Raw genomic sequence first — 24051 nt, 5'->3', positions numbered from 1 at the left:
AAGGCCTTGAAGGCTCACTAGGATTAAAATAGGAAGAAGAGGAGAAATTTCCCCAGTAAGTTGCAGTTGGATTTTTACCGGGAAAATACGATGATTTTATGTTGGGCTAGTTGTGGGTTTTATTTAAGGCTATGGATGGCTATAACAATGCATATTACATTATGAAGGCTGAAGAAGTAAACATCTTCAAAAATAGAAGAAACAGCTAACCAAATGAATGAATACTCCAATCTTACCCCAAATATATCAGGAGAAACGATATGTAAAAACATGAATTTATGAGAAGAAAATGTCAGGGCCATGAGTACAGGAAGGAATTAGCCTCATAAATCTGAAGAGGAACAATGACCTTGACAATTGCAAAATGCATTTTGATATGGGAGACTGTTGAATTCATACTACGGTGGAAGTGGGGGAGTGATCAGAAACTGTGTCTTCTTTATACGTTTCTTTCTTAAACTCAACAAATGTTCCTTTAATGAAGAAAAGTCCTAAATCCAAAGAAGTTAAAAAACAACAACTTTATGGGTTTCTAACTTTTGTCAAGTTATCAGAGCATATAAAAGGTAAAATATGCAACTTCTGGGAAGACAGGAAGCTTTGAACCAAACATCAAAACAACAAAGGCATCTTTATTTAAACAATCATAAATGGTAAGAAATGAAAAATAAGTCTTACTGGCTGTTAGCAAACGGGAAAACAAAGTTAAAAAAAGCAATTCGGGTCTGATTTAAAAGACTGCAGAGGTCAAAAGGATAAATCCTTAAGTTATACGGAAAAATTTTTTAAATCTTAGGCAAATGAAATAAGATTTACTGATCAACATATGCTATGAGGACTTTTAAATACAATCTTAAGAACTATTATAAAAGAAATTACATATTTTTTAAAAACTAGAAATACAATGGTAAACATGAAAACTTAAAAACAACATTGGAGGCAACAAAGAAAGGAGTTACAAATAATCAAAACAAATACAGACCAAGCAAACTGATGACACAGGAGACAAACCTAGGAAAAAAGATCATTAGGACTAAATTATATCAATAAGGACGCCAGAAGAAACACAAACAACAGAAGGCAGAGAATCATAATGGGGGAGAAATTCAGAAATTTTTCTAAAATAGAATATAGATTTCAGACTAGCAATTAAGAAAATACACTAAGAAGCTTCCAGAATTGACCCTTACATGAAAGATAACCTGACAGCTACTGATAAAAATTAAAACTTCACAAAAGAGAAAGATAAAATAAGCAGGCAAAAGGAAAGGAAAGCTTACTTTTTTGAAAAACAGGAATAAACTCTGATTTTGTAATTCAAACAATAAAAAAAAAGTTGCAGGCTGCATTGTCCAACATGGGAGCCACTAACCACATGTGGCTGTTTCAAGTTAATTAAAATGAGAATTTAAAATTAAGCTCCTTAGTTGTACTAGCTACATTTTAAACGCTCAGTTGTCACATGTGGCCAGCGACTATCATACTGGACAGCACAGATAGAGAACATATCCACCATCGCAGAAAGTTCTATTGAACAGCCGCTTTTAGAGAACTGTGAGAATAAGTCTAACTTTTCATTCTGAAGACAGAAGAAAATTACATAAAGATCCAAAACACCAAAAGAGTGTGTCAATAAAATTCAGTGGTACTGGGATTACACAAGAATACATTTAAAAAGTTTAGAAATCAAGATTATGGTCAGGACAAGTCGCAACGCAAATTATAATCCGTGCTGTTACTCAGACTGTCGTTCTTGGTGCTCCCTTCTGCCTTCTTCACAAGATCCTTGGTAGATCATCCTTATTTAAGTGGTTCTAATATAAACATGTGCCCAATAAAACAGAAATATCTAACATACAGCTCCAATACTAATGAAAGAAGGAGTAAGAGTCACGTAAGGTATATACAGCAACCATAAACACCAGTTTAGGATAAGAGAAAGTTGGACCATTACCTATAGGAAAAACTTCATTCCTACATCAGAATGATATTCAAAGTTTCTTCAGTTATAGATGATTATTACAACTAGTTTATGTTTTTATTTGATTATTTATTATACCGCCACCCTATTCCAGAAAGGATTTAGGGCAAGTTTAAGTAAACTTATGTTGAAAGATAAGGGTAGTGAAGAAAAAGTTACATTCCAATAGCATTTAGACAAAAATAATGAGTTCACTACAGAGCCTGCATCATTGTCAAGACAAAAAAAAGGGGGAGAACCTGCTACACAAGTGGAACACAAAATGTTAGTGGGCCAAATCCATCCACGTGATAAGAAAAATTAATACCGTGGAAAAAACTGGGTAGCAAGAGGAGAACATTCACTTAGATTACTTTTTTACACCATTCTCCATAATAATTCCATGTATGTTAAAGAATTAAATATAAAGACACACTAAACAAATGTAAAATTATTGAAAATATGAAGGAAGTGATGAGTGACAAAGACATTGCTCTTCTGAAAGGAGAACAAGCAAAGGATACTCAGAAGATCAGGAGAAGACGAGCTGGACAGAGCAGTCAGAGTATATAGTAAGCTCTAAGTGGAAATTAACACTGAATTAAGACTCTAGGTGTTAAAGGTGTTAAAAGCAGGAGTTGGATTTGTGCTTCTAGCCAAGTGGTTTTCAAAACAGTTTGAGAAAGAGCGTCCCAAGAAGTTAATTCAGGAACCGTGGGGGTAACAAGAGCTAAAGGGATGTCACTGTGTGTATGTGCATGCTTGAGTAGTCCAGTACTGCCGTATGCTTTACACACAGTAAGATTCTATAGTAAGATTTTATTTGGATAAGCAAATTTCCTAAAATTCAAACCTCTGGCTGTTGACTGTGAAAAGCACTGAACAATATAGACGAATAAGACAGTCTCTGCTTTCAAGCTGCTCATTAATTCCATTATGTTTGTGATTTACAGATTTTATAAGGGCCATCTCAAATTCTTACATTTCCTACCATGACCAAACCATGTCCCTACATCGCTAACATGACCCTAGAATATCATGGCCCCCACAAATACTTCTGGTTCCAGTTACCCCCTGCATGTTGTAATCTGCCTTTAAGGACTTTTATCTTGTCTACTATTCATACCACAGACTTTTTTTTAAAGTGTCTTGCCAGAAACCATATTGGAACTTTTCAGCATGCCAGATCCAGGGCTCCTTAAAGCCCAGACCAGCTTGCAATGTTGTTCTCTTCTTTCACTGTCACAAGACCTAAAACCTCCGTCTACTTGTATTTCCTGTCAGGAGATTCCGCTCCCACTTCATCCCTTAAAAATCTGTTCTCTGTAAACAAGTGTGCGACAGAGACATAACCCTGGAATATCCCTCCACTGCAGCCTTTTATACAAGCATACAGATTCTATTCATTTAAGGCGCATGTCATCAAACATCTTCTCGATACAGCACACCTCCAAAACACAATACCTTTTTATAATAACCTTGCCTCCCAGGCTGGTGAGTGAATTCTAACTTGACAGAGGAGACAGGGAATGTTTTTAGCACTGAGTATCTTTATTCATCACTATGTCGTCATGTTTTAGTTGGGTTATTGTTTTGTTCTTAAACAGTTCTTATTTGTTTGCTTCTTTTAAAAGTAAATACCACAACACCCCCAAAATTTAACTAGAGCTCATTCAACTGATACCTAAGTAAAATCTAGAGTCCAAGAGGTTAAATGAAAGGCAACCAAGAATTTTATCAATTATAAGTGTATTTTTAAATTCTACAAGACTGTCTCGAACCGTATTAATTTTCTATTACTTCTAATCAAAATTAAGCAGTAAGAATCAGAAAACCTGTATTCTAGTCATAACTCCACAAGTACTTGTGTTCTTGAGCAAGTCACTTACATTAAGTTATTTTATCAATAAAATGAGTGACCAGGATTAATGCCATAGGTTTCTTCTACCATTAAAGCACTATGATTCTATCACAAGTTTAATTGTTTAAATTAATTTACTTACCTTTTGTTAGGGGCTAAATTGTGTCCCCCCCCCGCCCCCCTAGAAATGCATATATTGAAGTCCTAGCCCCTGGTACCTCAGAAGGTGATTCTATTTGGAAATGGGATCTTTAAAGAGGTCATTAAGTTAAATGAAGTCATTAGGGTGGCCCTAACCCAATATGACTGGTGTCCTTATAAGAGGAAATCTGGACACAGACACATGCACAGAGGGAAGGCCGTATGAGGATATAAGGGAAGATGGCCATCTAAGCAAGGAGAGTCCTCAGAAGATATCAACCCTGCCAATACCTTGATCTTGAACTTTTAGTTCTAGAATTGTGAGAAAATACAATTCTGTTGTTTAAACTACTCAGCCTGTGGTATTTTGGTACGGCAGCCCTGGCAAATACACCTTTCAATTATCCAAAAAAATCTACTGACTGCCCACAGCATACAGGATGCTACTGCTACAATCTCTTAAGCCACTGACTTCAGAAATGTATGAATGTTTATAAAGTTTTATTGTTCCTCTGGGCATATTCTGCTCAACTAAATCATAAGAGACAACTTTAAGTTTATATATTTTATAAGAGTTTCATTTCAAAGTATATTGACATTACAACCTTCCTACAACAATCATTTTGGCAGATAAGTATTATAATCTTTGTATGGAAGATAATTATAATCTTTATATGAAGGTTCAGTACAGTCTAATAGAACAATTGAAAACAATCTAAATGGCAACAATAGCACGGTTTTAAAAAATTACAGTAAATGATAAAATTTTATAAAACTACTAAAATCAGCTTTCAAAGAATACCACTGAATTATACATGGAAATGCACATTACCACTGAATTATTATACAGGGAAATGCACATTAAGAGAACTAAGCAGAATATGAAACTGAATATGATCCCAATTGTTATACACTTATACACGTAAACAAAATTCATCAAAATGTTAGCAGTTACTATCCCTCAGCTATGAGATTAAGACAAATAAGTATGAGTACTAAAAAAGAGGTTCTATGCAAATGCTTATTCCAGCACAAAAATAGCATAAAAATAGGTGAAACAAAATATTCAATTCTGAAATAATATGGGTTAACTGAGGTATTACATATCTACGCCAATAACACCTTATAGCCAGGAAAAGTACAAATCCAGCCACCATCAGACCAGGGGAGGCTTCATATGCTTACAAAACCAACTACCTATTTCCATCACCAAGACAGTTTGCACGACGAAAAAACAAGCCACAGCAGAGCAGAGAATCAAACTTTCAATGCTTCAAGAGAATATCTTTTTTTAAATCAGAATACATAAAAATTAGTGTGGCTTTTACATTTACTTGACCCATAACTCTTTATGGTTAAAAACTACATCAAAAATTGATTTTTAAATTATATGTGGATTTTCTTTTTTGTTAAAGACAGAAAAAAACTTTTAAAAAGAAATCAACTTATCATTTTAAATATTAGTATTTTAACCCTTAACCTGGCGAATCTACTTTTAGGAATTAATGAGAAAATTTCTAAGGAAATAAGAAGACAAATACAAAGATTTACATATTTGAATAAGGGCACTAGTTTGAGTGAACTACTAGAAACTGCCTAAACGTCAAACGAAAGGCTACTTAACTAAATTATTGTGTGAAAAAACATTACATGGTCCTTAAAAATCATAAACTTGAATTCTGGTGTTTAATCTTTGGATCACACAGTATTTTGAGAATTTGATAAAAGGAATGAACTCTCTTCCCAGAATTAGAATATATGTATAAACTCCCAAATTTTTTAATACAATGATAGGAGGCTTACAAATAATTGAAGCTTAAACTATCCTAAGAATACAAAAACTTAATAACATGGAGAAATTATAGTGTTAAATGAAAAAAGCAGGGGATAAACTAGCAGATGCAAAGAAGAAAAAAAACATGTGCTTGTGTCTATGAACAAGAAAAAGACAAGAGACCAAATTATTAGGAGTGGTTATCCTTGCATAGCAAATTCACAGATAATTTATCTTCCTTTGTGATTTCTATATTCTCCATGTTTTCTACAAAGAACTAGTTATGAAATGAAAAAAGAAAATTTAAGAGTTAGAATGTATTTTGTCCAAACACAACTGTTATTAACCAAGTAACAAAGTATAGTAGGCTAAGATAACGATCATGATTTCAAGTTTTAAAGTATATAATAGTAAGTAAATGATAAATCACTGATAAGCACTGACAATAGGGCACTCATGGATGACTGAGGTCTTTCTATAAATCTGTAGGATGGAGAAAGGCCTCAGTAAATATTTTCTATCTCACACAACACCACAACTTAAAGCAATCACAGGCAATAACTGAAGTTCTCCTCTATAAATACAAAACTAGTTTTTGCTTTCGGACTTCAGGATACTTTCAAAGTGTCTAAAATAAAACTTTTAAAGAAACAAAGGTTAGAACAAAAACTTACATTTTCTATTGTGTATTAACAGAGCTTGTTTCAAATCTATTGTTGCTCTTCCTAATAAAGCATCTGCTTTTAAAGTGTGATGACTCCAAACTCGAAATTCCAATGTAGTCTGTGGGGTCACATTTCTGTAAGGGTAAAATTACAACAAAAATACAGGAGTAACACCATTACTCTAAGTGATAATTCCTATTAAATAATCATTTGCTTCAATAATTTTTAAAAAGCCATGAATTCAGTTTACTTGAGGAAAAAATATTGTATGGAATAGTAAACTACTTGAATTATAAATAAAAACAATATTTACTTTTACATTAGGACTTTAATAACTAGGTAAGAATTTTTAGCAAACTAAAACACCAGCAATACATGATAAGTCTGAGACTTCACAACAACACTATTTCAATTTGAACAAATTTCTAAAGATATAAGACAAGTGAAGGCATTAATTACACTACAAAAATTTATTACATTATATTTCAGAAATGACAAAATTAAGGGTGACTGATTTTCTGCCCTATTTATTTTTATAAGACAGTAAGAGAAAATATGGCTATATAGAAACAATTTAGTTTATAAAGGAAAAGCAAGGATTATTATGTCTTCTCTCTAAAGAAAATGAAATTAACTAAAAACTTTTGCATACTTTAAATTGTCCATTCACACTGGAAAAGAACACTCAATACTTTGAAGTCATCTTACAAAATAATAAAAAAAAATTCAAGAAGTACCCTCTTTTTTGAAGGTTTTGCATTTTTTATACAAGGGACTTACACAGTTAGCTGTTCATCCCATTTTGGATTAGAAGAACTACTGGATTTTGCTGTTTTCTTAATCTCTCCATCCACAACTACTTCTGTATATATTGTTGTTCCAAACCAGTTCTTTTTTCTTTTTAGTTTGGCACTAGAAACTAACAGAAATATGATAATCACTAGTGAATATATGTAGCCAAAAAGCAGTATTTTGTATTAACAAATCAATAAAAATGGAACTGTGCTTCTTGTGCAACTCGAACTCTTTTCATTGGCAGAACGAAAAACAACACAAAATTGATAATGCCTGAGAACTGTCTGAATTTTTTTAAGTTTTATTGAAATATAATTCACATACCATATAATTCACCCATTTAAACTATACAATTCAACGGTTTTAATATTCTCACAGAGTTGTGTAACCATCACCACAATCAATTTTAAAACATAGTCATCACCCCAAAAACAAACCCCAAACCACTAAGCAGTCACCCTATTTCCTCTGAACCCCTCCCAAACCCTCTCCTCCCCCAGCCCTAGGCAACTACTAATCTGCTCTCTGTCTCTATAGATTTGGCTATTTTGGACATTTCATATAAATGGATTCATACAACACGTCTTTTTGTGACTGGCTTCTTTCACTTAGCATGTTTTCAAAGTTCATCCATTTGTATCAGTACCTCATTCCCTTTACTGACAAATAACATTCCACTGTATGGATAAACCACTTTTTATTTATCCATTCATCAGCTGATAGACATTTAGGTTATTTCCCCTTTTCGGCTATTGTGCACATACTGCTATGAACATTAGTACACAAGTCTTTGCGTGGACCTATGTTTCCATTCCCCTTGGCATAGACCTAGGAGTGGAACTGCTGGGTCATACGGTCACTGTGTTGAATAATTGCCAGACTATTTTCCAAAGTGGCTGTATCATTTCACAGTCCCACCAGCAGTATATAAGGGTTCTGATTTCTCCACGTCCTCACCAACCATTTCAATTTAATACTGAACTGCGTCAAGCTGTAAGTGTCTTCAGATTCAACATACCTATTAACCTCTCTGCCAGGTAGTATTCATAACTTGCCTATCGGAAATTAAATAAACTTTGGCAATTTAAAAAGAGTTTCCCTGGCAAGTTGGTTTCAAAAAAAAATCAAGTATTTGCTTTTTCAAATAAAAACTCTGAAATCAAAATGTCATTATAGAAGTTAATCACAACCCTTTACAGAAAGTGAATTTTAAATCTAATTGACCTAAGATTTGGAGGAAGACTTAATTTAGGCTAAACATTTGATTTTAAATAACTTTTACAACTACTAATTCAAATGCGGAATACATACTTCAGGGAAAAGTACTGACTATCAAGCAGTAATAACAACTTATCAAGATCACCTCTATAGTCAACTACCTATGAACACCAAGGATCTGAGACGAGAAAGGGGAAAACCCCTTCCCTGCCATACCTGTACCACATGTTAAAGATATGAACATAAATAAACTAATGTAAGCTTCCATTCTGTTGTGAGAGAAGAGTAATGTAAATAATAGTCACACACATAAATCACCAAAATATGGTGTGATAAATGCTAAGCTGAAGTACAGTGTTTGAACGGTAGTCCTCAACTAATATCTGAAGAACAGGAAGAGAGGCTCAAAGGAAATACTATTTTACATACTGGCAACATAAAGCAATCAAAGGGGGTTCAACGTTATGCCTGAAGAGTTACTACCAGGGTTTTGGCAAAACTCACTTCCATCCTTCTCTGTTCCAAACTGTTCCAAGGTCAACACCACTAGAGTGATACAGAAGACACAGGCTTCTCTCTCCCAAGAAATCCCCCAACCAAGATCCTTCACTCCAAATACAAGTGTCATTTTCTCAGTATATGCAGGTCTTATCTACATAATGGAAGAAGGGGAAGGCAGTATTGGATGGTGTTAAAAGCACAGGGTGTCTTTTCAACAAATGGTGCTGGGACAACTGGACATCCATACAAAAAAATGAATGTAAACATAAACCTTACATCCTTCACAAAAATGAACTCAAAATGTAACAGAGACCTAAACATAAAATAGAAAACTATACAACTCCTAGAAGATAACAGAGGAGGAAACCTCAACAATCTTGGGTATGGCAATGACTTTTTAGATACAACATGGAAGGCATGATCCATGAGAGAAGTAACTGATAAGCTGCACTTCATTAAAATTAAAAACTTCTGCTCTGCGGAAGAAATGTCAAGAGAATGAGAAGACAAGCCACAGATGGGGAGAAAATATTTGCAAAAGACACATATGACAAAGAACTGTTGTCCAAAATATACAAAGAACCCTTAAAACTCAACAATAAGAAAACAACCCGATTTTAAAAATGGGCTAAAGATCTTAACAGACACCCCACCAAAGAAGATACAGAGGGCCAGCCCCGTGGCTTAGCGGTTAAGTGTGCGCACTCCGCTACTGGCGGCCCAGGTTCGGATCCCGGGCGCGCACCGAAGCACCGCTTCTCCAGCCACGCTGAGGCCGCGTCCCACATACAGCAACTAGAGGGATGTGCAGCTATGACATACAACTACCTACTGGGGCTTTGGGGGAAAAAACGTACATAAATAAAATTATTAAAAAAAAAAAGTCATCTTATTGGAAAAAAAAAAAAAAAAAGAGAAGATACAGAGATGGCAAATAAGCTCCACAGCATGTGTCATCAGGAAAACGCAAGTCAGACAGCCAGCTGCCACCACACATCTAACAGAACGGCCAAAAGCTGGGACACGCACACCACCGAACGCTGGTGAGGGTGTGGAGCAACAGGAACCCTCACTCACTGCTGGTGGAATGCAAAACGGTGCAGCCACTTGGGAAGACAGTTTGGCAGTTTCTTACAAACTAAACATAAGCTTATCATATGATCCAATAACTGCACTCCTTGGTACTTATCTAAAGATGAAAACTCATGTCCACACAAAAACCCGCACTTGGAAGTTTACAGCAGCTTTATTCATAACAGCCCAAACTTGGAAGCAACCACGATGTCCTTCAGTACGTGAATGGAAAAACAAACTGTAGTTCATCCAGATAATATTACTTAGAACTAAAAAGAAATGAGCTATCTAGCCATGGAAAGACATGGAGAAACCAAAATGCATATTACTAAGTAAAAAAAGCCAATCTGCAAAGGTTACATACTGCATGAGTCCAACTATATAACATTCTGGAAAAGGCACAACTAAGGAAACAGTAAAAAAAATCAGTGGTTGCCAGGGATTAGGGAAGAGTAAGGGAACAGGCGAAGCACAGAGGATTTTTTGGGCAGTGAAAATACCCTATATAATACTATAATGATAGACACATTTGTCCAAACCCAAAGAATGTTCCACACCAAGAGTGAACTGTAACGTAAACCATGGACTCTGGGTGACAATGACGTGTCAGTGCAGGTTCATCAATTGTAACAAATGTACCGCTCTCTTGAGGGATGTTGATAATGGGGGATGGTATGCAAGTGTGGCAGCCGGGGCACACAGGAAATCTCTGTACCTTCCTCTCAATTTTGCTGTGAACTTAAAACTGCTCTAATAAAATAAAGTCTTAAAAAAAAAAGCACTGAGCTGAATACATCTGGGTTCATACTTTAACTCTGCCCCTTACTAGATGTCTGACCTTAAGTCAGTCAATCACCCTCTCTGACCCTCAATTTTCTCATCTGAAAAATACGGGACCAATGGTACCGGATTCTTAGGACTGGTGAGTGGAGGCATGCAAAGTACTAATATCATCAATGAACTCCTGGCACCCAACAGTGGTACCTATTACTCTATTATTATTACTGATGGCATAGTATTAATTCTTCTGAGTTAATTACAGATACATTCATAACACATCCATTATATACCTTTAATTAGCAAAGTCCTCAATAATACTAGATGCTGGCAGGGAAAGGAAAGTGATTTTTAAAAAGATATAATATTTTATCTCACGAGGAATTTATAATATGCAGGCAAAAAACGTGCATATAAATAACTAGAACACTATGATTCTAAATAACGAAAAGATAACCTTATTAATTAAAATTAACCTTATTAATTAGACCTTACAACCTTACTAATTAATCTAATTAACCTTATTAATAAAATTCTAATTAGTGGAATACACAGGATAGTTTCTATTTCCCCATTTAATGAGTTTCCTTCGGTGTTATACACAGAACGTCCTCTACTGTAAGATTATATAAACATTGAAAATCTATCAGAAAAAGAGAATCTTCTGTGTACATATGTAGAGAAAGAGAATTTAATTTAAAAATCCCACTCGCAGTAATACCCCCCAAAGAAACTAGTAATGAACTTAAGAAATGTACAGGATCCACCAGAAGATAACCACAAAACTTTATGATGGACACAAAAGCCTTGGAGGGAACGACATGATATATTCCTGGATTTGCAAGTGTTAACACTGAAAGATTTCAACTCTCTCCAATACATTATTTTTAAATGATCTAAAGGAAAACACTAACATTGGTTATGAGGGAGGTTTTTTTGGGGGGGAGGGCGGGAAGGACAGAGGAAAAGGGAGGGAGACTCTAAAATTCAAGTGAAAGGTAAAGTAATTTAGAACACAGTGAAGGCATATTTTAAAATACAAAGTAATGAGAGATTTCTCCCAATATTTAAACAGTACTGTAAAATAAAAATAACACTGAACACTCCTAGAAACAACTGACCTCACAATAATGAGTACCATGTGAATTACAGTATATCTCCTTCTTATCCTACTATCACAATCCCACCCCTCTGAAGGCCAATATTATTTGTTATGTTCTAAGCACAAAGCCACACACACACACATCCCTCCTTTTTCATATCCGTATGGTAGCATATCATACACACTGTTCCACATTTTGCTCTTCACTCAAAAATATTATCTTAGAACTTGACCCCTTTGGTACACATATTCATTTATTTCATTTCATTATCTATCTAAAATTCCACTGCTAGTCTTTTACTACTAACAACCCTGCATATAATTATATATTATATACATATATTACAAACTCTCTCTCTATATATAAATTCTATGAATTTATCTTGTAGATATTTGTATTGTTTATTTAAATAATATAATATTTAATTATATATTGTTTATAATCATATAAACTATGTAACAGTTTATAAACTTTTGTTTATAATTATATAAACAATATAAATATCTGCAAGATAAATTCCTAGAAGTAAAATTGCTAGCGTAAGGACCACTCCTCCTTGAATCACGTATGCAACTGCAAGAATGAACTATGTGAAGTCCCCTAACCAAGGTTCTTCCACGCTTTTGCAAAAGCTGTTCCCTCTCCCTCTAATGCTCTACACTGCCTATCTAATTTGAGATGAACTCCGATTCCTCCAGCAAGAGTGAAAGTGTTAACGCTCTGTGAGTCCTTCTCTTATCCTCTTCTCCGATGTCTACAGGCCACCTCCAATCGCAAGCAGACCTAAGACACCTTCCTCTAAGTCCTCACTGCATCCAGTTAATGATCACTCCGCATGGTAGCTGTCCATACAAAACTAACCTGTTCCACCACTATGCAGTCAATTCCTGGAGAACTAAGGCCTTGTGTTTTCATATACGTAATTCCACTTAACAAATATTTGCCCAATGATTGAATGGATTGGCTAAATGGAGGAAAGAAGGCCTTCAGCATCCTTCTCCATCCTAATAATCATTTAAAGACCAACTCAATGACACTTATTCCAATATCGAAATTCTCCCACTACTGAAGAGGATGCACTTCTTTCTGCATCCAGCACAGATTCAATAAATATTTAATGAATAAATAAAACACTCTTAGAGGGTATCTACCTTAGAGGCCTGTTGCAACAAATACACTACAGTATGAATCTAAAAGAAAAGATACTTATGAACTAAGTCTGCTGAATTAGGATTAAAAAGAAAGTTTCATCAGGGAATCACTATTTTAAATTATTATGAAAATAACTTACCAGTTACCTGTAACTGTAACCTTCCACTGTGGTTATTACCAGTATCAGACCTTGGTGAAGCAGTGGCCATGTCCCAAAATTCAGCTTAAACCTATAAAAAATTTAATTTATTCAAGTGTTAGACAAGAGATTGTAATTTTCAATATGGTTAAAATTATTACTTTGAATCAACTAAGAAACCACACCTAACACAATATTTTCAACCTATCACATGCTGATATAGTCACAGTTGTCCTCCATTTAAAATTAAGACTTAGTGCTATAAGCATTATAGAAGAATACTGCCAATAAACCATATCTGGGTCAATTTGAGCAAAGAATCCAGAGTCTGTGTTGATTAATAAATAAAATAAACATATAAGTAATTTTCATCTATTTTAGTATTACATATTATATAGAATAACAATATTATTATACATTTTATTTGTTTATTAATTTTCTGAACCGCCTGAGTAGGTTGCCCTTTTACAGTTTAATACTTTACCTATGTATTTCCTAAGAATAAAAGCATTTTCTTAAATAACAACAGTACAATGACCAAATTTAGGAATTTAACCAATGTATTACTATTATCTAATATATAGTCCATATTCTATAATTTCATCAACTGTCCCAACAATGTTCTTTATCATGTTTTAAATGCAGTACCTAGTTCAGGTTTATACATTGTATTAGTTGTCATGTTCCCAGTAAATCTTCCACACTTCTTTTTATAGATAACTTTTTTCAAGTTCTGCTTCACTCCTCCACCCCAATTTTTACTTTTTAAATAAAATACAAAGCATAGCTATTTCAGTTTTCTTCTGCATGACAAATATCTTAAGGCTCAACTTCTATCCACTCTTAACTACTAAAGATAAAGTGGAACATTCTAGGCAAGATTGAGAAATAATAATGAACATTAATATTTACCTTGTTTTTCCCTATTTGTAGTCTTTTCTATGCTCCATTTAGATCCCTCCTCCAAATTCAAGGACCCAATATTCTAAAAATCATCACACTCTCTTCACTTATTTATAGTTGCATATATGTGTGTAAAACAACAAGATAAACGGTTGCGTGCTATTTGATTAACTGATTCCAATTAACATATATTCACAGGCCTGAGACCTCATTCAGGCCAATGTTCTCATTCTGCAGATGAGAAAACAGGCTCGAGGGTCACATCTACCTGCAGGTACATCAGCTGTCATGGTCATATGAGAAAACTAATGGAAATGGAAGCCTTACAAAACCAACGGACAATGAAGAAAATCAATGGAGATTGAAGGTTTTCGATTTCTAGCAGTCTGGTATACTAGATATTTTGAAAGGTCTTCCTGCTTTAATGCAAACAGATCCTGGATAAACTAAAACCAACGTACTTTTTAAACAATGTTATGTTCTCAAGAAGTATGAGAAATTATCAAGCCTGCTCTCACTCCATATAATAGTAGCCAAAAAAACCAAAAAAACAAACTTTTTAAAAGTGATTTGAAATAACAGAAGGGAACAGTGAGTAGTAAGCCAAACAATTAGAGTTTTGCCCTGGATGTGCATGCTGACAGCAGCACCGGGATCCAGACACAAAGCACTGGGCCTGCCACAAGGGAAGGGGGCCAAGACTCCCTCAGTAAGCGAGGGCCCAAGTCAGCAGCCACCTCGAACACACAGCCGAAGCATGCACACAGGCTCTCAGGAAAGCACCCCAAATTAGGCCACTGGGATCACCCGAGAAGAAGAACAACCAATTATGAGCCTATAATTTTAAAATCAAACTTATAAGAAAACAAGCCATCATGATTGAGTCACCAGAAACAAAAAATAATAGTTTCTAAGCCTCCAAGGACTTTAAATATTATGATTATCATATAAACTTTTAAAAATTAGTTTTAGAAATAAAAGATAAAATAAAATATGGTCAAGCAGAAAGGGACTATGAAAAGGGCACAGCATACTTGAAAAAGAACCAGATAGAATTTGTTTAAACTCCTTATTTTAGAATAGTTTAAGATTTACAGAAAAGTTGTGACAACAGTAGAGTTCTCATATACCCATACCCAGTTTCCTCTATTAGTAACATCTTACATTAGTATGCTACATTCGTCATAGTTAATGAACAAATATCAATACATCATTATTAACTAAACTCCATAGTTCATTCAGATGAGACAGAACTTGTAAGAGACTCAGTAAACTTGATATAAATCTGAAAAAATCATTTAGAAAGAGTGCTGAAATAAACAGAAGGAAAATACCAAAGAGAGGTTACAAGACATTAAGGATAAACTGAGACCTGACATAGTCCTACTCACAGTCCAAAAAATGAAGGAAGAGGGGGATCGTACTAGGAGAGAAAACGACAATTTTCTGGAACCAATGAAAGACATTTATCCACAATTTTAAGAAACATAACATATATAAAAGGGGCAGGATAAACATAAAGAAATTCACACTTGGACACACAGCACTGAAACTGCAGAACACCAAAACACAGATCGTGTTAAAAGCAGCCAGAGAGAAAGAGATTACACACAGAGGAGGAGAGTAAAGCACTGGCAGAACTCTCAACAGCAACAATGGAAGCATAGAAGGTGAACAAGCATCTACAAAGGACTGAGACAAAAGCCTTCAACCACCAAAGCTCTCTTTGGGGAACATGGAAGGCATTAAGACACTGCCAGATAAAACAGAGTTCACCAACAGCAGACCTTTATTTCAAGAAAATCTAAAGGATGTGTTTCATAAAAGAGTAAGATTAGCACAGAAGGATGACCTGAGACACAAGAAGAGAAAGATGAGTGAAGAAACTGGTAAGCATACAAGTAAATCTAAATAAACATTGTCTGATTCAAATAACAATATCTTATTATGATGTTTAAAAAAACAAAAACTATAAAGCACTAAAATAGGGAACAAAGGAACAGAAGCACATAGCGGAGGGGCAGGGCAGTTAACGCTGTGAATCCTTGCTTGCATTGCTTAGCAGAGGGATTATGATCTGGTTTAACTTTAGACTGTATAGTATTCCCAGCAGAATTTCAAGAGTAATCATAAAAGAATACAAATAAGGGGGTATGATTTCCAAACTAATAAAGAAGAGAATCCAATAAGAAAACAACTCAATCAATCCAAAAAAAGGCTTGCAAGGAAAGAAAAAGAATTATAAATAACCAGGACTATCAGAAAACAAAGTAAGAGAGTCCAAATATAGACATAATCACAATAAATGTATATGGACAAATTCAAAAGCAAGATAAGAGACACCTACAAAATAAAGATACCGAAAGGACGAAGGCAAAAATACGGAAACCATATAGTAGGCAAATATAAACAAAAAGAAAGCTGGGATTAGTTACAATAGCAGACAACCAGCATTATTAAGGAGAACAAAGAAAATGATACAAGGTTCAATTCAGTAAGTAGATACAACACTCTAAACTTGCATGCCTTAAAAAAAATGCCTAACCTTTTGTTCTCACCTACTGCCCGCCCCCACCAACACAGCGGTATCAGCAAAAAAGACAGGGAAGAGTCTCTCGCTAACAGACTGCCTTATTGAGGATGGCAGCCCTGGTGGAGGAAGAATCTGTCCTAAACCAGTCAGCTGGACCATAAAACAGATGACCTGGAAGATATTTAATCACTTGGCACAGCAATGATGACAAGGCATAAGGCACCTCCAACTGACCACTGCCTCTTGCTCACTGCTCCACAGGCTGCTTGAGACCCAAAACTGACCAGAGCCATCTTCCCGAATTGCCACCCTACGTTGCTCCTCTAGGGAACCCAACTTGTGATGGGACAGAAGTCTCCATTAAGGAGCTCTTTAGAGGATTAAATATCAGTGCAGTGTATTTACATGCAAACTCAGCAATCCAGGGAGCCTGAAAGGTTTTGATTATGCTGAGTTTGAGAACCTGGATTCCATGCTAAGTACCCTGAACCTCAATGAAGAGTCTCTGGGTAAAAGAATTTCAGTGGATATTGCTGATCAAACACAGGATAAAGACAGGGATGGTTGTTCTTTTGGCCAAGACAGAAATCAGGATTCTGACAAAGCAGAAACAGACTGGAGGAATCGTCCTGCCACAGGCAGCTTTGATGACTATCCACCCCGAAGAGGTGACGACAGCTCTGAAGGCAAACACTGTGATCACTATGGAGGCCAGGACTGCTACGGTGACTAAGCAGCAGAGACTATGACAGAGGCTATGGCTCCAAGATAAACAGTGCAGAGATGCATGTGGTAGGGGGCACTCTAAGGATGACAACCACACAGGAAGCAGGACCACTATGAAGACCAATACGACAGACGTTTGTTCATGGAGCTCCAAAGACGATTCCTCTCAAGACGACTACAGGCGTGATGGCAGAGGTCCCTCCCAAAGACTCAAACTTTATCTAAAGCCTCACAGTACTCCTAAGAAAGATGACTCCTCTGGTGGTAACTCCCAGTCTAGTCAAGCAGCTTCTATCTTTGGAGGGGCAAAGCCTGTTGACCCAGCTGTGAGAGAGCAGAAGTAGAAGAGCAGCTTCAGAAGGAACAGGAGAAATCACAGCATCAGGGAGAGGAACCAAAACTAGAATGCAGCCTCAGAAGAGACACTCAAACCGGCAAAGTGAAGAAACTCAGGAACAGGAATGGTCAAGAAGAGGAAGGGATTCGCCTCAGACTGGGACCTCGGCTACATCTATCACAAGGCAGACCAGGGTACTTGAAGGAGGGAAGTGAGGAGTCTCTGGAAAATGAAATACTCTGTATGGCAGAAGACTGTCACTCTCCAACTTCTAAGCCTCCCAAACCTGATCAGCCACTAAAGGTAATGCTGGCCCCTCCATCAAAAGAGGACGCTTGGATGAAGTGCTAATCCTTCTGCCTGATCTCAGAGCTCAGACACAGAGCAGCAACCCCCTCGCAGAGCAAGCGATGGGGGAAAAGCAGCTCCAGCTCAACTATCTCAGGAAGGACCAACCAGAAAAGATGAAAATAAAGCCGATGGGGTAAATGTCCCAAAAGGTGAAAGTGGGAACTCCAGCATGGTTCAAGAAGTGGAGGGAACAAAGACCAATGGAAGGAGTCTGAAAGGAAACATGACAAAAAGGATCAAGACTCCAAATCTGCACCTGAGCCAAAGAAACCTAAAGAATCCAGCCTTTAAGTTCAGTACTGAAGTATGCTGCTCTCTCAGCTGATGGTGAAGATTAAAATGAGGGGAGGATTATATTACACTACATTACATTACATTACATTACACTCTATGCTTTCTACTAGTCTCTCTTTAACCTGGAACATTCCTGAGCAAATCAAATCTCTGTCCAGACAAGACAAAATAAAACTCACCATGTCCCGGGGGAAATAAAAAAGCTTCAAAGGATTGTTAGAACCACAGGAAGCAACTGACAAACTGGCCATTGTCGTGGGCAATGCAACACATTCCAATTTTTCATAGGTCAAATGGACCAAAAAAATAAAAATTAAAATTAAAACAAAATAATGAACAAGCAGGATTTAATGAACATAAACAAAACCTCATATCCAACTATCAGAACATAAACATTCTTCTCAAGCATGCAAGGGACGTACAGGAAAACAACACACATACCAGGAGAATATGAAAATCTCATTTAATTTCAGAGAGCATACATCATGTTGTTCCCAGGCTCTGATCATAATACAATTACGTTAAAAATCAATAATGAAAGATAAATTTGAAAAATACAAATAGAAAAAAAAAACACTTCTAAATATTTCATGGGTCAGAAGAAGTCATACTGAAAATTAAAAAAAAAAAAAATACCAAGAACTGAATAAGAAAAATACTACATATAAAAATTTGTGGGTTACAGTAAAAGTTACACTTAGAGGCAAATCTATAGCCTTAAAGACTTCTACTAAGAAAAGAAAGGTTGAAAATTAATGAGTTAAGAGACCAATCTGTTAAGTTAGAAAGAGAATAGCAGAGTAAACCCCAAGAAGATAATAAAGGAGATAATAAAGACCAAAAACAAATAAAGTAGAAAAAAGGTAACAGAAAAGATCAACAAAGTCAGAGTTCTTAGAAACACTAAAACAAATAAATGCCAGGCAAGATTAATGAAGGGTAAATAAAATAAAACAAAATGGGGAGCCCCCCAAACAGACCAATGCATGTAAGGACATACTCATGTGGCAGATGTAGGCAACATAGATCTGAGGGAAAAGAGAGACAATTAGATGGTCCTGAAACTATCTATGTGGAAAAAAATGAAATTGGATCCCTACCTCACATCATATACAAAATCAATTCAAGATGGACTACTGATGTAAATATGAAAGGCAAACTTTAAAGTTTTTAGAAGAAATTACAGCAGAAAACTATTATTTTATGTCTTCCCAGAATGGAAGGAATTCTTAAACAAGCATACTAACCAAAGAAGAAAAGAGTGAATATTTTGCCTATGTGGAAATCTAGAACTTCCATTTACCATAAGACATCATAAAGAAAACTAAGACAAGCCACAAAGTGAGAGATATCTGCCAAGTGTAAAACTGATTAAAGAGTAATATTTAAATTACGTAAGAATTTCTATAAAAAGTAAGAAAAAGACAACAGAGTAGGCAAATGGGCAAAAAACATGAACAAGACTTTTATAGTCAAGGAAACTTGTAATGACAATAATTATATAAAAAGATGCAGAATCTCATTATTCAGCAGAGAACTATAAGTTAAGACTACATATGATGTTATTTTAACACTCACTAAAATAGTAAAAACTAGGAATTTTGAGAGTACCAAATAATAGGGAAAAAAGTGGCACAGTGGTGGCTCTTATAAACTGCTGGTAGGTGTTTAAATTGGTAAAATTGTTGGGAAATGATCTGGCATTATCAGGTAAAGTTGAATATTTGCATGTCATTCAATGAGCAATTCTAGACATATACTATAAAAACTTTTGTACTTGTGTGCCAAGTATAAGCATTCCTCATGATAACGACAACAAAAAAACCTGAAGAACACTCAAATGTCCACTGGTAGGAAAATGGTTAAATGAATTAGGCTAACACACAGCGGAGCATGACACAGCAGTGAGAAGGAATGAACTATGGCTGTAGGCAACAACAGGAATGGATCTTAGGAATGAAAAAAAGACAAATATGAGTTCTGAGTATTAACATCTTCCTCTCACTCAGCCCCACCTCCAAGATTTAACATTCTACACTGAGGTAACCAAAAAATGCTTCCAACTCCTAATAACAAAAAAGAAAGAAATGAATACTTTTGGTGGTTATCATGACCTCGTCTTTTCCTACGCATTTCCTTTGAAAATGCTGTAATTCTATGATTGAAAAAGAAACCCAGAAACATGGGGCACTGTGGATCCTAAGTCTCAGAAGCTTGCACAATCAACAAACAAACAAATGAAGCCCAGTGAAGAACTGCTGAGGTCTGAAGGACAATCCCACGACAAACTGTCACTCCGCCAGGGAGTACACTATGACCCTAACGGGAAACACTCCTGCACAAACTAAAGAAACGAGTGTGTGGAAGGCTTCTGCTACATTCACGCGCTCTGGATAAGCAGCTCTACTTTGTATCTACTACAATAATATCCACACTCCAATGGGAAGTCTCTGTGATTTTTTCCTGTTTTAAATTTGCATACTTTTCTATGTATTCTTTTATGATGCTTGAATATTTTCTTTGAAATATATAAAGATGAACAAATCAGATGTTCCTCGATAATAAAATAACATTTGTGCAAGCTTTAAATAGCCTACAAACAGAACAATTATGAAACCTAAAACTAAAACATATATTTGTGACAATACTATTTTTTAAAAAGAGGAGGAGATAAAAAATAAACAAATTTAGACAGTTACTACAAAAGTTGGGGAAAGAAGAATACGGGGTTGCAGAGATGCTCACAGGCAGCTCTTTAACTGGGGGGGTACTGACCGAGTTCTTACTTCGAGTGGTTGGTTCACAACTGTTTGTTTTTATTACTAATTTCCAGATTAGTTACTAATTTCCAGATGTTACATACAACGAGCATGTTCAAATTACAGAATTTTAAAAACTTAAAGAAGGCAAGGAAGTAGCTACAGGAAAGTTCAGATCACTAATTCATCAAGTGAGATGGTAAGGGACTATGTCTGTAGCCCGTGAAGGACAAGAAGGCAAAGACATAGCTTTCCCACAGATGGTGTGTAACAATTAGTCTTTCAAGAAAAAGACACTTCTTCCTCTGAAGAATAAAAGAGAGACCTAAGGATAAGTGAAGATATTAATTCATTTGTAGATAGATTTTAAAAAAAAAACTGAGGGACTTTATTAGTGAACTAGACAGAAAGATAACTGCTGGGAATAAAGGAGACAAACAGGCATAGGATTAGCTATTTGAGAAGAACTTTAGAGTTTAAAACACTATGCAGATTGGGAAACAGTGACAAGTAGGTAAAGACTGTTCAGTCTACTACTTGAAAATCTTTCTTCACCCAGATTCCCACTCCAAGCTATTTCTCCCTTTGTTCTATATAAACCAGTCCTCAGTTTCAAGAGTGCAGGCCTCTGGTAACCAGGAACTGCAAATTTAAACTGCAAAACATGACACAGATGGTTCAAAAATGGTACCATCTTGCCTTAAAAAGGAAGATACATAGCCAATAAAATTATCTATTTCAACAAACAATTTTGTTTATATAACAAAGTGTGCGGAAGGCTTTAATAACAAAGTTGTGTGGTATTTAAAATATAATGTAGTATTGTTATATATATTCTTTAATCTGAGCATTACAACACTACTGTCTAAGTAGGGAGGTACTGTTCCCATGTTTCAGATGGGGAAACTGAGCCTCATAAGTGTGAAAAGTCTACAGCCATACTTTTTATGACAAAGTATTACTAGGTCTACATAGGTATAACTATCAACATGTATGGAGACTGACTGTTAAACATAGTCTTAGTTAAAAAAAAAAAAGTTAATCACTTACTATGTACCAGGAACTGTACTAGACACTGGGGATATAAAGATGAGTAAGACACGATTCCTTCTTTCAAGGAGCTCATAGTCTAGTGAGGAGACAAACCTGTAAACAAATAAATAGCTTTCAGTGTGACAGTTACTAAATAGAGGCAAAATGTACAGTAGTACATCTGGGGCACACTAGAGAAAGCAGACAATCCAATCTACAGGAATCAGGAAGAGCTTTACAGGGAAGATAACCTTTGAATAAACTGTGTCTTGAAGTGTAATTCTTCAAGAGAGAATTACGGAAAGTAGGGAGCATTCAGAGAAGCTTGGAATGGCTAGAAAATGGAATGCAAGGATAGTGTAAAGTGACGAGGCTAACAGGCAAACAGAGTAATCTAAATAGTGTAGGATCCTGTGGAATAGTTTATAAGGTATTCTCAATATACCAACCATAGTAGTTTAAAGTTTATCCTGAAGGTAACTGATACACACTGACAGGTTTCAATAATGAGAACTGCATTTTAGAATAACTTTGGCAGCAGTGGGGTTAGACTTAAAATAACGACTATCTGAACTAGAGCACTGGTGGTGTGAAGGAAAAAACTCAGGATGTGTATAAGATCTTCCGTCAGATGATTACAGGATAGCTGAGGGTTAGAAAGAAGGAAGATCCTGAACAACTAAAACTTCCCACCTCACTACCTGGGTGGATGACAGCGCCATGACCAGGAGAGGGAGGAGAAGAGGAGGAGCGAGCTGTGCCAGACGATACAGCACAGTTTTCAAGAGCCGACTCTGGAGTCAGATTATTTGGATTTCGTTTCCAATCTGCCACTTCACAGTTGCGTGACCAAGCGTGGCCAAAGAAAAAGCAGAGTCTGAGTTTTAATAAACTTTCAAGCAAATTGGTTATTCATCCAAATGAATTTAGGTCATAACCTCTCCCCAGAGGATACGGCCAGTTTATGTAAGCTGATTATGTCCAGCTCAACCCTTTCAAAATGCCACCGAGCTGTATAAAGGTTCATTATTACTCAACTGCAAAGAACAGAGCGAGAGTCCTGGATGTAGATAATAAGCGACATTTCCAGTCCTCCAAGGTTACAGACCTATCAAATCCTCACTTAGATTTATCTTAACTGCCTGCTTACTTCAAGATGTCATTCTTAAATCAGAACCAACATTTTAAAAAACAAAAACAGATCTGATCTATTCTGCATACTATGCGTAGTGTTAAGGCTTGAAAAAGCCAGAGAAATTCTGTCACGTATCTATCTGCCTGGATCAATTAATAACATGCTTACTGATCACCCACTCTGTAAAGTGGGTGTGGCAAGGACACAAAAATGGTAGAAGACCAAGTCCCAGCATCAATACTGAGTCTAGTTTTGAAGACAACATTAATACACAGTAAAAACCTCAATAACAAGATAGAATGGTACATATCAGGTGCAGTGAACGCAGAACTAGGAAAACTACAAAGCCTGCCTTTAGGCAATGCTGTTTTATCAATAGCACAAAATTTAAAACCCAATGAATGCGGCAAATATAAAGACAGATGAATCAAGACCAGTCTCCCTTGCCCTAAAATATCCAAGATTCAGCAACTCTAAAGCAGAAAATAAGTATTTCATAAAAACATAAACTACAAAATAGAGGATTTAATTTTAAACAATACAGGAATATTACTTCCGTATAGAGAGATTATTTATAAGAAGATACTGCTGGTCATTTCAATAAGTTTATAAAACAGGACAATAAACAAGAGGGTGACCAACTCGTCCTGATTTGCCAGGACCATCCAGGTTTTAGTCCTGCTTCCTGGGAAACCTCTCAGTTCTGGGCACACTGGGATATCTGGTAACCTTAGTAAACAACGTAATGGCTCCAACCGCAAAGATAGCTTTTTTGATGTATCTCAAAGAGATTTGTCTAGTGGAATCCTATTATAATAAAG

At 35.9% G+C, this 24051-nt stretch overlaps 1 protein-coding gene and 1 pseudogene across 4 annotated transcripts in view; one reads left to right on the top strand and one right to left on the bottom strand.

Moving 5' to 3' along the window:
* WWP1 (WW domain containing E3 ubiquitin protein ligase 1) overlaps positions 1-24051 on the bottom strand; it is a 116625-nt gene that overhangs the window by 72007 nt on the left and 20567 nt on the right. For 2 of the 4 annotated variants that reach the window (XM_058528975.1, XM_058528971.1), the window contains exons 2-5: positions 22114-22209; positions 13161-13251; positions 7182-7320; positions 6411-6535 (exon numbers count right to left, since the gene is read on the bottom strand). In XM_058528975.1, the coding sequence (XP_058384958.1) occupies positions 6411-6535; positions 7182-7320; positions 13161-13230 (334 nt within the window). In that variant the 5' untranslated portion in view covers positions 13231-13251; positions 22114-22209. The remainder of the gene's footprint in view (positions 1-6410; positions 6536-7181; positions 7321-13160; positions 13252-22113; positions 22210-24051) is intronic. The other 2 variants (XM_058528972.1, XM_058528974.1) reach the window with 1 other exon arrangement.
* On the top strand, positions 15799-18414 carry LOC131396646 (eukaryotic translation initiation factor 4B-like; annotated as a pseudogene).

The sequence above is a fragment of the Diceros bicornis genome, chromosome 33 (genome assembly GCF_020826845.1).
Source record: "Diceros bicornis minor isolate mBicDic1 chromosome 33, mDicBic1.mat.cur, whole genome shotgun sequence".
Classification (NCBI taxonomy): domain Eukaryota; kingdom Metazoa; phylum Chordata; class Mammalia; order Perissodactyla; family Rhinocerotidae; genus Diceros; species Diceros bicornis.
Note: the sequence above shows the minus strand (reverse complement) of the source record. Positions and strands in the feature narration are given on the sequence as shown.